Source organism: Dysidea avara, chromosome 1 (assembly GCF_963678975.1).
Source record: "Dysidea avara chromosome 1, odDysAvar1.4, whole genome shotgun sequence".
In the NCBI taxonomy this organism is placed as follows: Eukaryota; Metazoa; Porifera; class Demospongiae; order Dictyoceratida; family Dysideidae; genus Dysidea; species Dysidea avara.
Genome location: NC_089272.1, coordinates 63,348,101 through 63,364,365, shown reverse-complemented (window position 1 = coordinate 63,364,365; position 16,265 = coordinate 63,348,101). Strand labels below are relative to the sequence as shown.

The window sequence follows — 16,265 nt, the reverse complement described above, 5'->3', positions numbered from 1 at the left end:
TCTGTTGTACCTTTTACTTCTGTACTAGCTTGCATGTGTTACTTTTGTATTTCATTTTGTATGGCTATGTCAAATTAAAATTAATATTTGAGCAATAATCTCGCGAAAATTTCTCAACTTATTGAATGTCCGTTTACGCTCGCGTTTTCGGACGGATACTAGTAATAACACTAGTAGTCCCAGGGTAAGTATAAGAAAATGGCTGCCGTAGTCGGAGTTGGATCAGGTATGTTTGTTTCCGTTGATACAATGTATGTATAATTCAATCCTTTGTTACGCAACTCTTCCACGCCGGGTGCGTGTATGAAGCAGGTATGCCAGATTTAGTTTGGCGCTGAATTAATTACTGGCTACAACCGATGGCATTGCTTGATCTATTTCACTAATCGCATTGTTAATGTTAAATGAGGATTGATATATTAGCTGTAGCTTTGTGACAGTTTAGTAGAAGGCGCGAAGTGCCTTTTTCTACTATCTATGGTTTTGTTTTGTTGTAATGTGTGTGTTGTGCCATAGATAATAGTTGTGCTTTATTGTACATGTAGGCTGTGTTATTGTCACAGGGCACTGCTGAAGAACAGCCTCTCTTGGTTGATGCTGTTTTTCCCCTCGCTTAAATACTTTAGTGTACACAAAACTAGCGCGGTGTTTCCCCCTTAAACTTCCCCTAGTTGAAGCCATGTTTCTTCGGTGCACGTGATTACTAAATTCACATTTCGTGTGTGTGTGTGTGTGTTTTTCTGGGGAACACCTAGTGCAGGTGCAATTAATTGGTACTTTTGTGCAACCCTTACAATAGAATCTAAGGCCATCATATGGTACAGTAGCACTGTATATTAGGCATCATGAAAGTTTGCACTTTCTCACAAAAATTTTTTTTACCTGAAGGTAAGTTATATAGTGCCAGCAGTCATGTGCATTAAAAAAAACGTAGACAAAAAACCTAAGAAATAACAAAAAGAAAGGGCTCAAACCCAGGCTTCCATACTCATAAGCAATGCTCACAACGATTATACCACCGGTGCTGCAGCTACTCATCTCCTTTAGTTTCTACCTTATAAACATCCGACTGAAGTGACTTCTATATATAACAAGAGTGAAGAAGAAACCAAAGCTGAACCCTAGCCTACCCCTAACGCTAAGGAACTACTTTTCATGTCCCCTAAAGTTGAATGCTTGGGGAAACCCACTAGACGCGTGCCCTAAAGTTGAATGCATGGGGAAACCCATTAGACGCGTGCCGTAAAGTTGAATGCTTGAGGAATATTGGACGCATACCAACTTTAACTTGCCTAGAGACAACTGGTTTGTTTGATAGTCCAGCAAATGATGGACTTGTGCTGGTAAAATAGCTGTTCACGTTCGTAACCGGTGCCGGTACTATATCCACTTTGTTACCTGAAGCCAGTTTCACAAAATCTTCATCTTCATGGCATCTTGGCAGTAGCTATCGGTCAAGCCCTAAAGTACCTTCAGTATAATTATGATCCGAAAAGCTTTCAATAGGTTGCTACAAAATTTTAAATTTTATTATTATTATTAGGCTTTACGGTGACCAGCACTGAGGTCTGATTGCTGCAGCCTTTGTGGAATTTCTGCCGACTGATTGATTAATGCCTTCAGATATACATCACTCAATAATGGCTAAAGCTACAAACTGGACATCGCTTTTGGTGCTTTTGGCATACCGCAGTACGTACAATGTGCGGATCATGGACTTACTCCTTTGTGTCCCATTTCTTGCTGACAGTGCAAGGTGTAGATTTGCAGTATTTGCAGTAGTGTGTGATTGCTACCCCCTAGGTTTGTAATAGGAATCATCCATATTTTCCATAGGACTGCAGTGGTGCCAGACTTATCTTTTGTTTGTAACACTGTGTAATGGTAGTTGAAAATGAAGCATAATGACCACTTCACTTTCAGTAAGATGTTTACATCTGGTGGCCATTTAATCCCACTTCGGTTGTGGTATAGACTGAAGTAGGGATTAAATGTTCACTAGTATATCTACAGGTTGCTTTTTTCATTTCTGTGATACCTATACAGTAATTGAATTTAAATTTCTTGTACAAATTGTAGAGGCCTATGTGCTCATGAAGTCCAAGGTTGGGTTCAGCTATTAGCTGCTCAATGATATTTAATGCAGTACAATATAAATAGCCAATATTAAAAGAGTAAGGTTGCAGTGGTACTGTGGATAAGGCTCTAACACGTTTGAAAAGTGCTGAAATCTCTACAGTATTTTCCCATTTTTACAAGGTTTTTTAAAGTTAAAATTTGAGTGTTGTGAAGGTAGTGCTACCGGTACCACCCGTGTTTCTTCATGCATTGATAGTGTACACTTCTATGGTTCTATAAGTAACTTGTCCTGGTATTATTTTACAACATACGTACATATTCTCCTGCAGCACATAGTAGCAATGTTCTGCTACTATTGCAATGCTGAATTGCTATCACCATAGCCATGCTACACTGAATTCTCTCCTAGCTTCTATACCTTAGGATTCCACAACAGTTACTGTATGTATGTCAGATGAAGACTTCGTGTACACTACATAGGTTGAGTTGCTAGCAATTGATACCCATGATGTAGCTACATATGACATGTGTAAAACGTTATCATGGGATAGTATCCTTAGTACTGTACTGACCTGTAATGTTACAGTTTGTATGGCCAAGTGCCACCCCTACTAGTTGGGTAACACTTTCATGTGACACTTCTACGTATCTACTAGTGGAGCTAATAGTTAACTGTACTTGTGTTCATACATAACGAAACACATATAAATTGCATGATCACTTCTTATGCATTAGTAAATATCAGGTGAGTGTGATCCTGTACTGTGTTACTACACTGTACCCTTAGTGTGATAGCATTAGTATTCACTTGCTCAATATTTACTATAGGCACAATTCCACTGAACATTGCTAATATTACAGAGCTGGTCATCCCAAATATGGCCACTAAATGGTTTGAGATGGGTCTACAGTTGGGTGTTGATCCCAAAGAACTCAGTTATATTGAAAGTGACACTCCGTCCAGCAAGACAGCCTGTGTTAAGATGTTCACAGAATGGTTGAGCAATTCAAAGACACAAAAGTCTTGGGAGAAATTGTTAACTGCCTTATCCAGCCGATCTGTAAGGGAGAACACTCTTGCAGATAATCTGAGAGGTAAAATAAAGGCAACACACAAACCATCAGATGGAGCAGTATTTCACAAAATTCCTATGGCTAAAGGTTAGTGGTACTATCGTACATCAGAGGGGGTTGGTCATGCGTCATCATTCATCTCGTGATCTCAAAGGAAGGGTTGAACTAATTCAACCTTCACACCTCTTAATATTCTAAAGGACGGATTGTATATTCATACCGGAGCGTCCCAGTGATATTACAAGCCTTCTCAGTACAATGTGCTGCTTTCCTAGCTGCTAAACAAGCCTTAACACATAGAACAATGCTTGGTTGCATAATTTCGTGTCAGGATTATGACGCGTGACCAACCTCCTCTGATCGTACATGTAGTTGTAATATAATTATATTCCAACATTATTCTGACCAACCATCAAATAATTGCTATTAGAATATTGTTCAAAAGGTACTTTTTTGAAAAGTGTTATTTATGTAATCTTTAGATAACGGTGTGGATAAGATGCTTTGATCTTTGGGAGATAATGAGGCAATTAAAATCCACTAAGAGACCTCTGGAAAAATTCCCTAAAGTAGTTATAGACCTCTAGAACTGAAAACTGTTCCAACAATAAGTGGTTTCAGAGGGGTTCTACAACTACTTAATATATCCTGTGTCCGTCTGTTTAAGAGTGTTCTATTACTGTATACCCTGAATTTTTTGTGGTATATATAATTCACGGTTGTGTAGTTTGTCAGGATTTTTGCATTTTAAATTTTACGGATCACTTGCTCAATTCAGAGATTTTTGTTCTTGACCACACAGCTACTAGAGTGATTACTTCAAGCATCATATAGCAAGTCTGAGCCAAGTAGCACAGTAGCAGCAATCTGTGCTAGTATTGCAGTGCAAAGCCAGCTTCTTTCATGAGCCACGCCCACTTTTATTGGGAATGTGTGATACTGTTTGTAAATGTGAAGTACACGTATGCCTACAAACAGTATCACACATCGGGAGCCTTACCAACTTATCAGTAAGGTGTAAGGTAAGTTGGAGTTTGGAAGGCAGACTTTTATTTTTACGTGATAAAATTTCACGGTGGCTTTACTAATCGCAAAAACCTTGAAAACTATGTACCGCAAAAAAATCCAGCGGTATTTGTTACACAGGATACAGTAGTTTAGTATGTCATACATTAATAGCGTGGCAGTAGGCCATCCTGCACATTGCTGAGAACTTCATGAATTTAACTATCGATTAGCTTATTGATTTTCCAACAATGGAGTTTTATATTCGTATGTATTAATTTTTCAGTGGTGAGTGTGAAGAAGGAGGCAGATGCAGAGATGTGTGCAGAGGCACTTACTGATAACTTTGCTAACTTAACAGCTGCTTTACCTATAAGGAACTTGCTTCCAAAGTTCATCTCAAAAAGAATAGTTATGTTTCGTGATCAAGAAAGGATTCTAGCCGGTGAGACAGATGAAGAGAAACGGACTCGCTTCTTGAAGCATATTACAGATCAGTTGACTAGTGGTAGCACAGACAGCTTTTATAAATTTTTGGAAATATTAAAGAAACATGGCGGATCATATTCCTATCTTGCTAGTGACATAGAGAAACGACTTGATGAGTTGCAAGAGGCCACAGTCACTGCAGAACCTGTTACAGTGCAAGACAGTGAAACTGTGCACTTGCCAGGTATATAATACACACACACACACACACACACACACACACACACACACACACACACACACACACACACACACACACACACACACACACACGCACTACACATACACACTGCACACACTACATGCACATGCACACACACACACACACACATACACACACACACACACACACACACACATGCGCGCGCGCGCACACACACACACACACACGCGCACTACACATACACACTGCACACACTACATGCACTCATGCACATGCACACACACACACACACACACACACACACACACACACACACACACACACACACACACACACACACACACACACACACACACACACACACACACACACACACACACACACACACACCACGCACTAGCTTAGTCATGCTTAGAGAATAATTGGTCAACTATTCGAACAGTAAAATTTCTATTCATATGAGGACTAGTATGCATATACGTACTGCACTGTTGTAATATATTCTGTATGAAATTGTGTTCTGTTAGAGCCAGTTGAAACATCTGATGTAGCAGAATTAACTGAAGAGTACAGTGTGATGAATAATCCCAGTGAAACTGTTCAGTGTAGTGGAGATGATGTGTCCACTGATCCAAGAAATTATCCTGGTACGTGACACCTATATGTATACATGTGTTTGTATTGTTACATGATTTTTTTTTACTATATGTGTTATGTGTTGTATGTGTTTGTACTTATGTTCCCTGTATGGCATTACTGGCTATAGTTGTGTTATTAATTGGCAGGTTGTCCACAGCTTAATCTATATAGTTTTACTCACCCACCCTCGACCCTGGTCAGGGATAACAGACAATCTGTATCACCTCCACCAACTGACGCACATCATATGGCATCGATACCTCCATCAAGTAGTGTGATAGAGTCTGATGAATTAAGACATTATCACTCTCAGCAGCCAAGCCAGTCTGATGATAGTCAATATCATATTGTAGGGACAACACATGGTCCATGGGAAGTGTTTAGTCAAGAACAGACTATACATGGTGAGTTGTGTACACATGAGGTCAGGATCAGTTCTGTCAGGCTCAGTTCTCAGTGCTTGCAGTGCTGAACTACACTAGAGAATTGATTATCCAGACTATGGGGGAGGGATGGTGGTACAACTGAACAGTACCTAAAACCAAGCAAGCCTTGTATATTTTGGGCGGATCAAAGTGCTGTGGGTGAAATTATAAAATGCCTACAGAGCTTAATCTAATAGAGCATACACCTGTTGAATAATCAAAAGTGCTAGTAGTCTATATTAGAACCACAATACAACTTACTGTTTGAACCATACCTATGTGAGCTAATGAGGAATTTATAAATATATCTTGCAATCGAAATTTAGGCCAAGACAGAGATAACCAACAAACCCATGATGATCCTTCTAGTGAAGCTAACTCAGATTTTCAGGATTGTAGTGATGGTACTGGACCAGGTAATAATTGACTAGTTGTTTGTATGTGTGTACCTTGTACAGAAATTGTGTATTGTTAGGAATGGAACTTTATCTGATTATTCATTCTGCTGCAAAACCATGTAGTGTTTTTTAGTACTAGCAAGCACAAAATACTCTAATAGAGCAATCAATTTGTTGCTTGTGATATTTGAATGATGAGGAGTACGTACCTCATCCCAAGTTAACTTATTCAAGTCATCAAGTAATTGTCTTATAGAAAAGCTATTTTTTGTCTTTCTAATGAGTCTCTGTCAATTATTTACAGACTACCCACAACTTCTTCGACACAGTTTTTCTGAGTTACCATCAACACTAGTCAAGGACAATGGAGGACCAAAGCCAATCCCAGTCCAGCCTGCTGATTCAGCTGATTCAGAAGGTTCAAGAAATCCTGGGTCAAGTCAATCTGAACCACATCAAGGAAGTCAAGACAATCAAGACAATCAAACTGATCAACCTAATAATGCTGAAGCAAATAATTTGACTGGACAAGATGAGACACCTCAACATGACAATGATTTTGAAGATGCTATGAGTGAAATAGAAAAATCGGAGATGACATTACCTGGATCAAACTATAGTAGTGACCCTAAACATAAACCTCCATGGAGCATAACCACACCTCCACCAAGTACTCCTAATGGAGAGGATATCAATGGTAAGTAACACGGTGTTGGTGGTATAGCAGGAAATATGGTACATACTTAATTTTGGCATTATCTTTTTTACAGAACCTGAAATAACAGGGGACAAACACCCATCATCACGACCCAAGCAGCCATCACGATGGACTGAGCCTAACAACAATGACACACAGGAACATCCTTCGCCAGGACCTTCATCAGCACCTCCATCCTTGGACAGAAACAATGATACAGGTATAGGCTGCCAGTTTGTGTATGTTCCTTAATATACGTAATTAATTTTGTAGCTGAGAAGAATGCACCTAAACATGGTGGAGCAAAACCACTTCCAGGTGCACAGTGTGAGCAAATTATACCATTAGGTAATCTGCGTGTATGTGTGTGTGTGTGTGTTGGTGTGTCGGTAGGTTGGCCTTGCAAGCCAGCAAGAGAGCTTTACATCCATACACTATGAGCTGACCTGTTATATGGTGTTCCTGCAATTGTCATTGGCTTGGGTTTGGCCTACAGTAGCTTGTAAAATAGTAGGGACTACAAAGGAGTAGGCGTGGCCCATGAAAAACCATCACCCAAAAACCAGCCTCAATTTTCCCAGACAACAGTGAGGCAGTATTGGTTGGGTAAAACTTAGCCCAAACAAGCTTTCAGATCGACCCGAAATGCTTTCAACAAGTTGCTATGGATTTAAAAAAAAAGAAAATTAATGGAATTTTCTAGTGACTGACTGACCGATTACCTGGGTGACTGACTGATGCCTTCAGACAAGCGTAACTCGATAACGGCTAAGGCTACGGGCTTGAATTTTTCACTGTTCGATGTTGCTTCGACCCGAGAGGTACCTTTTGGCATACCGCAGTACATATAATGCATTCTTCGTGGATTTACCAGTGTCCTCCTTTGTGTCCCATTCATCTTTGCTGACGGTAAAAAGTGTCGATTTGGCGGTAGCACGTGATGGCTTCCCTTCGTACGGAAATCTTCTGTATTTTTCATAGTGGCTATTTTGATTGCAGAGGTGCTTTTCAAACAGTTCTTGATTTGTATTGCTGTCAACGAACAGTACTGCAAACAGTTGTTGATTCGTACTGCTGACTGGACATAGCTGACAACAAAGCATAATGGATACTTCACTTTTCAGACGATTATTGATATAGCAAGGGCGCACGGCGCCAATTCTTTCTTTTGATGTGGTATACATGGGTTCACCAATCATAATAATTATTTACAAAAAAAGTCAACAAACAAGTACACAGGGAATTTTCAACTAGAGTAGGGACCATAGCACATCATAATAAAGTACTGAAACAAGTTGGAGTAGTGCATGATATTAAAACAATAAGAAGTGTTATATCCCTACTGTGCATTTCCGTTATGGTATCTTAAGCACAGTAGGGATATAACACTTCTTATTGTTTTACTGTGATTTAATATCATGCACTACTCCAACTTGTTTCAGTACTTTTTATCAATGTGCTATGGTCCCTACTCTAGTTGAAAATTTCAGGTTGTTCTGGCCGTACCTTTCATGGAGGGTTGGTGCGAAGGTGATAATCTTAAGAGGAATGATGGTGTTGTGTATGTGTTGTGTGTGAGTGTATGTGCTAAGTAATGGTATTCATTGTGTAGTATAGATCTATGGTACGTCAATGAGTGATGAATGTGCATAAGTTAGTATGACCACATTCATTACTAAAGTGATAATGACTAAATTGCATACATTAGTGACACTCCCCTGAAGTGTGCAATTTAATATCTATATCCATATGTGCGTACGTATGTGTACCTAGTAACAGTGGAACCTGTTAATCAGGACACTTGAAAATGAGTATATTCTGGACACACAATAATGGTTCCAAAGCTAGCATGTAAACAGATCTGGAAAATCAGGATATCTTGATAATCATGTGGTCAGTCCTAAGGTGTCCTTAATACACAGGTTTCACTGTTTTGACATGTTTGTAGACGTTTATTGCTGTACTACGTACATGTAGGTTTTGATGTACCAACATTAAAGGAGCTTAATGATCATGTCCGTCCGAAGGTTGCTCCGAAGTGGTATGATCTCGGAGTGGAGCTGCTGAGCATAGAACGTGTTGACAAGCTTAATGTTATAAGACATGACAATCCTCTTGATGCAGAGGCCTGTTGTACTGAAATGTTCAAATTTTGGCTACAAGAAGACACAATGGTTAGTTGGACCAAATTAGTCAGGGCTCTGAGATCACCAGCAGTGGATCAGATTGTACTGGCTGATGAAATAGAGAAGAAATTTATAACCGGTTTGTATTGTGGCAGAATTGTTTCCTCTCTATTTATGCTGCTGCATTCGTATATAAACATACATACCGTATTGTCTTGAATTATGGCCCTGGAATTTATTTTTTAAGCAACTTTTTACCCTGGCTACTGAACGCGACCAGCGTTTATATACCTGATCAGCATTCACGAGTCAACTTCATACCTTGGTGTTGCACTCTCCTGGACTCTCCTTGATGTTTCCATCAGCATATTTCACAGATTCAAGTTTAAAAGGAACTCTATAAAACGTTCTTCAGTTCATCGTTTATAAGACCGCCCGGAATTGTAAAGACAATAACTGCACTAGACATTTATTTAAGACCCAGTATTTATTCAAGACCCAGCATTTATAGAGCGGTTGCATCTCCTTGGTAATGAAATTGGTCACCATATATTTGTAGCAGGCTAGAGTTGCATAATGATGGCTTCACCTGAATTCAGTCAGAGACTCAATGAATACGCTAGCAACTTAGTTCTTAGTGACAAAAGGAGATATTTAGAAAAGGTTTCAGACGTAGGTGATCCATACTGCATCCCAGCAGAGCAGCTTCATAGAAAAGGACTTCCTCCTGTCACTAGAGCAGATGTATTCAACTACTTGGTCCTGACGGAGAGTTTTTGTACATCAGAAAAATTTAAGGCGTTTAAAAGCTTAGAAGCGTGTAAGTATTTTGAAAACGGGTTTGTAAATGTCCTTGGTGCCAAAAACATTGATGACAATAGTCAGGGGAGAGTTGTGACTGTTGGAAAGGTACGTCCAGTGGTTAGACTAGCTACATCACTTTGTAAGTGTAGTAGTTTGCCACCGTTTACCTTCTATATATAATATACTATTGTGCTACGTATGTGGTATGGCAAATTAGGTCACTACATATTACATCATTGACTTGCACTGTTCACAGAGAGCAAACCCCTCCTCTCAACATGGGTTATATGCAAAGATGATGGAGTTGTAGAATCTGCTCATTGTACATGCATGGCAGGATTAGGGGAAACCTGTTCCCATGTTGCAGCAATTATTATTTTTTATTTTTTTGGAGCTGAATTTCATGTAACAAAGATCTGCACAGAGAGAACATGTCAGTGGAATGAACCTCATTGTGTAAGTTCAATACCATACACTAGGGTATCAAACTTGCCATTTACCTTGCCTAAACCAATAATAGCTGTAACAAGAAGAAAGGAACACATTTATACATGGACATTCTACCCATTTCAGAGCTGCCACAGCCATCATTGACCACAGAAGTACCACAGACAACATCTGTTTCATTGCAATCATTACTTCCACCATTTTGTAATCCAGCTTCACAGACACAATTAGATGACTATTTCTCTCGCAGTTCATCTGTCAGTTGTGTGTTCAGTTATATTCCACCATTTTCAGATTCCTTTGTACCAAATACTACGTCTACTATTGCACATCTCCCATCCTCTTTAAATACACTGTACTGTCCTTGCAATGAGGAACTTATTTACACTGAATTGCTGGATGTCTGTGATCAAGTAAGTTTGACGATCTCAGAAGCTCAAGTCCAATTAGTAGAACATTATGCGTAATGTCAAACAGGAAGCTCTGCATGGTACTCCCAGTGTGCAGGAAGAATAACTACTTCCAAAATGAAGGCTGTTCTACAGACCCAGACAACCCTGCACAGAGACTGATAAGTCAAATATGCTATCCTAATGTGCATAAATTCACCACCAAGGCTACACAATGGGAATGTTCGTACGGTGAATGGTTTCATCTAGAATGTTTGAAGATGAAAAATGTGCCATGTGCCAATAAATGGTACTGTCCAGATTGTAGGACAATACCACAATTTTGCCGCAAAAGAAAAAGGAACAGAATAAAAACAATGCTATGATACATTTGTTGCATTTATTTTATACATTTTATGTACACTTCTAATCAAATGGCACAACAGATGGACAAGTATTGTTTACATACCAACACTATCTTATCTACAACTGCCATCTTTCCAAGTACTTGAGGTATCACAAATTCAATTGGCAAAGTGCTCATTAATATTGAAAATCTGTGTCTTGTAGCATAAATAACTCTCTCTACATGTATCCTAAGATTGGCTAACTTCCTTGTTTCTTCGATATCCTTGGGAATAAGCTGCTTGTAAATGTTGGTATCTTCAAGCTAAATTGCATCTTTGCTATGTCTTCAGCAATGTCAAACCCCCTGTTGGCTAAAACAATATCACCAGGAAACAACTTTTGCAAGAAACAACTGCACACTGTTATATATTTATCACTTACTCTTCCCCCTCAAGCTGGAGATATGAAACTTGTTGTACCTTATGGAGTTGTGGCAATGGAAACCTTTACAGTGTTTGAATGTTTATATTGTGACCATGTTGTTGCCTTGGTTACAAGATGTGATGGCTTCTTGAACTTAATCTCATAACAGTCAACTACTGTATTACTACAACCGTTGTTTCATATACAGCTCTGAAACACATTGGCACGGTCTTCAAAGCTGGTCTCTTTTGGGCCAATGTATTAAACCTTGAAGTCTGATTGCCATTATATCTAGAGCTTCATGAAATCATCGAGAAACTGTACTTTTAGAAATATTCCTCCTCCTGAAAATGGATCTGTTTGTACAACTCTTGAAACAAATGTTTCTGAGGTACTTTCAGTTTGTGTTTCCTTAGTGTTTGCATCTAAATCTGATGATTCGATGAGTCATTTGATGACTTATCTGATGTACTCTGGCTCTGACATGTCTCATCCATCTTCTTTTGTCTGGCTTCAGCTCGCTTAGCTTGATCACTAGCTGCTTCCAGTTTGGCTTCTAGGGCTGATAAATCAACTTTCTGGTGACCAAGAAGCAAACAAGGAGCCCTATCTACATCAAACTTGTGCATCACATGGGCTGGTTCACCTATATACACAGAATTAATAGCTAAACACTGCACCAACTGAAGCTAAGCTATAGACACACAGAGGCTAATACTACTCCACTAGGCCATGCAGCTACTGAATGCTACTAGCTACTATGGTTGAGTGTACCTCAGTTGGTCAGCTAAAGTTTGTACCTTTTTAAAAGTGTTTTCCACAAATAAACACATTAGCCAAGCTTTTCTCAGTCAAATCCTCCTGTGAAATCACCTTTAACCAAGCCTGTCTCCATTCTGATACCACTTCATGCATTTGGCTTCATCACTGCTGGAAGCTTGAAAAAGTGGTAATTGTCTTCTGGAGATTGATTAGAACAACCTACAATAGCACACCGTACCATAACAACGCTACACACTAAACCACAGTTGCTACAAAGCGGATAAATGCTACCACAGTAACCAGAGTTTAACAAAAACATGGCGACCGATTTCATTACCAAGGAGATTCAATCGCTCTATTTTTGTTATGATGCCGTATACCCCCGGCGACTAAACGGGACCAGGCTTTTATACGACACCCCCTTGTACAAGACTGCCTGTAATTCAAGGCAATATGGTAGTTACAGTGGCTTGATGTTGTATCGTTTTTCTTTCTTGGTCATGTAATTTTTTAATTATGTGTCCATATCATAGTTCCAAAGCCTGATGAATCAGCCTCACCCGATGCTGATAGTAAAGGTTAGACTACATGTACATATCATACTACTTACTAGTGGAACCTGTTTACATAAGATGGTCACTTTTGGGCCAAGATTTTTAGTCCTTAATGGGCAGGTGGTTGCTTTAAACAGGTGAACCAGTGTATAAATAGTTCACCTAGGGAATGTACAAGTGGCCTTTTAGAGAGGTGGCCTCTCTATACAGGTGGCCATTATCCACCATACTGTATGATGTAGTGGCATGACAGTGGAAGTTTTAAAAACTTTTTATTAGCTTATATCTGTTAAACTGCATGATTGATTTTACGTCAGGTGACTCACGACCATCACAAAAGAAGCCAAGTGATGAAGGAAAAAGTAAAGGCAAGATCCCACCCAATAACCAAAAAGGTAGATTAGTGGTTTGTTTACATTTGGTATGTAAACAAAAGTTAAATGCTCTCTGTGTATTGTACACATACGCATACCATTGGGGAATTTACACTGTAAAGATGTGTCCTTAGTTGAGGGGTATACAAGCTACTAATACTATTGATTTGGGACCTCCTTTATAAAGAGATTATCCATGAAGTATTTAGAGTGCAGTGTTCAATATAAGGTCTCTTACATGATCTGTCAAAATGATAGACCAACCTGCAACATGGTCGGCCCATCGGTCCATAACAGTAACCAGTTTACATACACAATGCTTTTTAACAGTTTATTTTGATCAGTCATATTGTTAGACCATTTTTAATTTGGCCGGTCGTTGTGGCTTTTGGGTCGGAAATGACAGGTGACAGGCTGTTATTTTGAGCTCTGAACTGTGTCCTTTTAGAGGGGTTCCACTGTATATCAAAGTCTCCCTATTAATTTATTTGTATTAGCTTATTACACATGTACTACATGTGGCCAATCCTGTTAGATGTTACATAGAGCTATCGATGCATTAATGGATCACCTGACAGTACTTCATAGTAAACGTAGTTGTACATAGATACAGTATACAATTACATATATTGATTTCACTACCAACAGGCCTACAAGATGATGCTGTACCCAGTGTGGATACTGACAACAAACCTATGCCATCACATGACTCAATAAATGGTAAGAGATACATCATGTGATCCAGTAACTTTAGTTTGTGTTGAATGTATTATCTCAGGACCACAACACAATGGTACACATCTAGAAGATGAGGAAGAAAATAAACCTCCCTCATTATCTGATGATGATGCTGAAGGAACTGATGATGGTACGTGACTGGATTTGATACTCTCATGTGTATATTGTAGATGTACACTTTTTGGCCAGTGTGGTAGACAGTAGGAGAGCCCAATAGTCACAACTTATAATAATTCTATGATACGCAGTGATTAGCACATGGAATAGAAATTGTGTATTGGCAACATTCTCAGTGGTAGATCTATAATTTTAGAATGAAAATTTTACCTGTATATAGCTATAATTTTAAATGAGTGATTGACAGTAAATTCAAAGCTGTGAAGTAAAACAAGGTTGTCATACACTTTATGATTGACTGCTTTATTGGAGTAGTTACTTGACTGCTCTATTAGAGTATCTTGATCGTTTTAATGATGTTGTAGGTGAAAAGTTAAGTTAGTGTTGTTGAACTGTACTACATAATTTACGTTAGTTACTAAGTGCAACCATTCATGTGGCTGAAATGCAATACTACATATGTGACCCGGTCTGCAAAAAGAGGTCTTATAGCCTTTTCAATTGCATGTGCTTGGCAACTGTAATTTGATTTGTGAATGTGGTATCACCCTGAAATTTAGTCCCCTTATACCCCTACTGTAGCACTATGGCTTGGTGTAATATGAAGGTGATAGGTTGAAAACATGAGGAGTTATGATTAGTCAAACTTGACAATTTGAAAAGGCTATAAGACCCCTTTTTGCAGACAGGGTCACATATATAGGATTGTTTCTATGGTAATTTGTCAATACAGTATTTACATAGCTATTGACTAGCTAGTACAAAGTAACATTGCTGACATGGTTAGAAAGGACTCTACTCTCCATCTTGCGACCCGCGTATACACTGCTGTTAATTTATTCCAATATTTGAATCATTAAAACTAATAACAATATACATTAGCCATTAAAAGAACACAGTCCACACTTTCTAAATTGTGTCAATGCATTCTGAGAGTTTCTCCAGTCACATGTCTCTTCTTGCATCTTTGATCCTTTACATAGACTGCTAAATTTCAAAGGGAGTCTTGACCAAAACCATGTACACAGAAACCCTGCCACTGCATGAGCTGGTACAGAATATTTTAGATATGTATGATCTTTGTACAGTGGTCTCTCCATTATCCAACCATTGATTATCAGATTGTTCTGTTATCTGAACTGTGAAAGTGACTGTTCTCTTTGCTTAAAGTGTATGTTCTATTAGAGTATTTCAACAGAGCTCTGAATATAAAATGTATAGGCTTCAGTTATCTGAACTTTTCCATTGTCCAAACACACCTAAGGTCAAATGAGTTTGGATAATGGAGGGACCACTGTTTATGCACGCATATCCTAAATATATGTATGTAAACTATATACTTTCTACAGTAAAGGTTGAGCCATCTGATCTCAATGAACCACCTGACAACCATAGAACTGATCAAGGTTACCATGACGCTAGGAGTCATGCTTGGCAATTACTAGATGGACTAATATGGACTGGTTTAACTTGTTCGACTGGATTGGCAGGTTATTTCATCAGCAGTCACCTGTTTGATGATGAGGTCGGAATGATTGTTGGAGCATTGTGTAGTGTAACTACTGGAGGAGGACTAGTATATCTCAATGTTATACCACCAGTGGAACATTAGTGTAGAGTTTTATAGGCCATTATTGTTTTGAAATCACATGATGTTTTTTATACCAAATATTCTATAGAATGTGGTTGTGGATGGGAAGGTTGTTACCATTAGCTTTTTAAATTTAAATATTAAATCCCAACAAGTAAAAGATGGCTTTAAATAACAAGAGCTATGGCAATATAAAAAAATAGAAAATGCAAACTATTTCAATAGCCACAATACCCATCAATTGTTGACTATAACGATGGCAAAAGATGGTTGACACCAGCAGTTGTCAATTTATCCATTACCTCCATTTAATGCACCTATCAATGTTATCCCCCTCCCGGGCGTAGTGGGGGAAATGGTGGGGATTTGACCTTTTGAAAAATCAAATTCTCTACCCATGGGGGAACGACTAATGGTCAAATATAATCTCCATGTAGTATGGCTGTTAGGTACTTTAGGAAACAGGTCATTTCCTTTAGCTTGCAAGTTAAAACAAACGCCTAAAATTTCGAGCGGTCAAATGCCCCACTAATGGGGCAGAGTTTCAAATCAAATCAGGTCAAAATCCCCCACTAATCCCCTAGTAAGCCCGGGAGGGGGGTAGTGGGGCTTAACATTGATAG

At 38.9% G+C, this 16,265-nt stretch overlaps 1 protein-coding gene across 1 annotated transcript; it reads left to right on the top strand.

The window, feature by feature from the left end:
* Positions 1-158: 158 nt before the first annotated feature.
* Positions 159-15,732, top strand: LOC136240544 (uncharacterized). The gene is made up of 15 exons (XM_066031537.1): positions 159-226; positions 2,908-3,240; positions 4,445-4,831; positions 5,338-5,457; positions 5,596-5,853; positions 6,201-6,290; positions 6,577-6,969; positions 7,043-7,189; positions 7,243-7,317; positions 8,947-9,234; positions 12,802-12,846; positions 13,140-13,217; positions 13,845-13,916; positions 13,975-14,064; positions 15,401-15,732. Exons 1-15 carry the CDS (start codon positions 199-201, stop codon positions 15,661-15,663), a joined length of 2,667 nt encoding a protein of 888 aa, XP_065887609.1. The 5' UTR covers positions 159-198; the 3' UTR covers positions 15,664-15,732.
* Positions 15,733-16,265: the final 533 nt, after the last annotated feature.

Coding starts and splice junctions, on each gene's coding strand:
- LOC136240544 (XM_066031537.1), top strand. CDS start 199: ATGGCTGCCGTAGTCGGAGTTGGATCAG. Junction 13,218..13,844: donor CCCACCCAATAACCAAAAAG/GTAGATTAGTGG, acceptor CACTACCAACAG/GCCTACAAGATGATGCTGTA. Junction 14,065..15,400: donor TGCTGAAGGAACTGATGATG/GTACGTGACTGG, acceptor TACTTTCTACAG/TAAAGGTTGAGCCATCTGAT.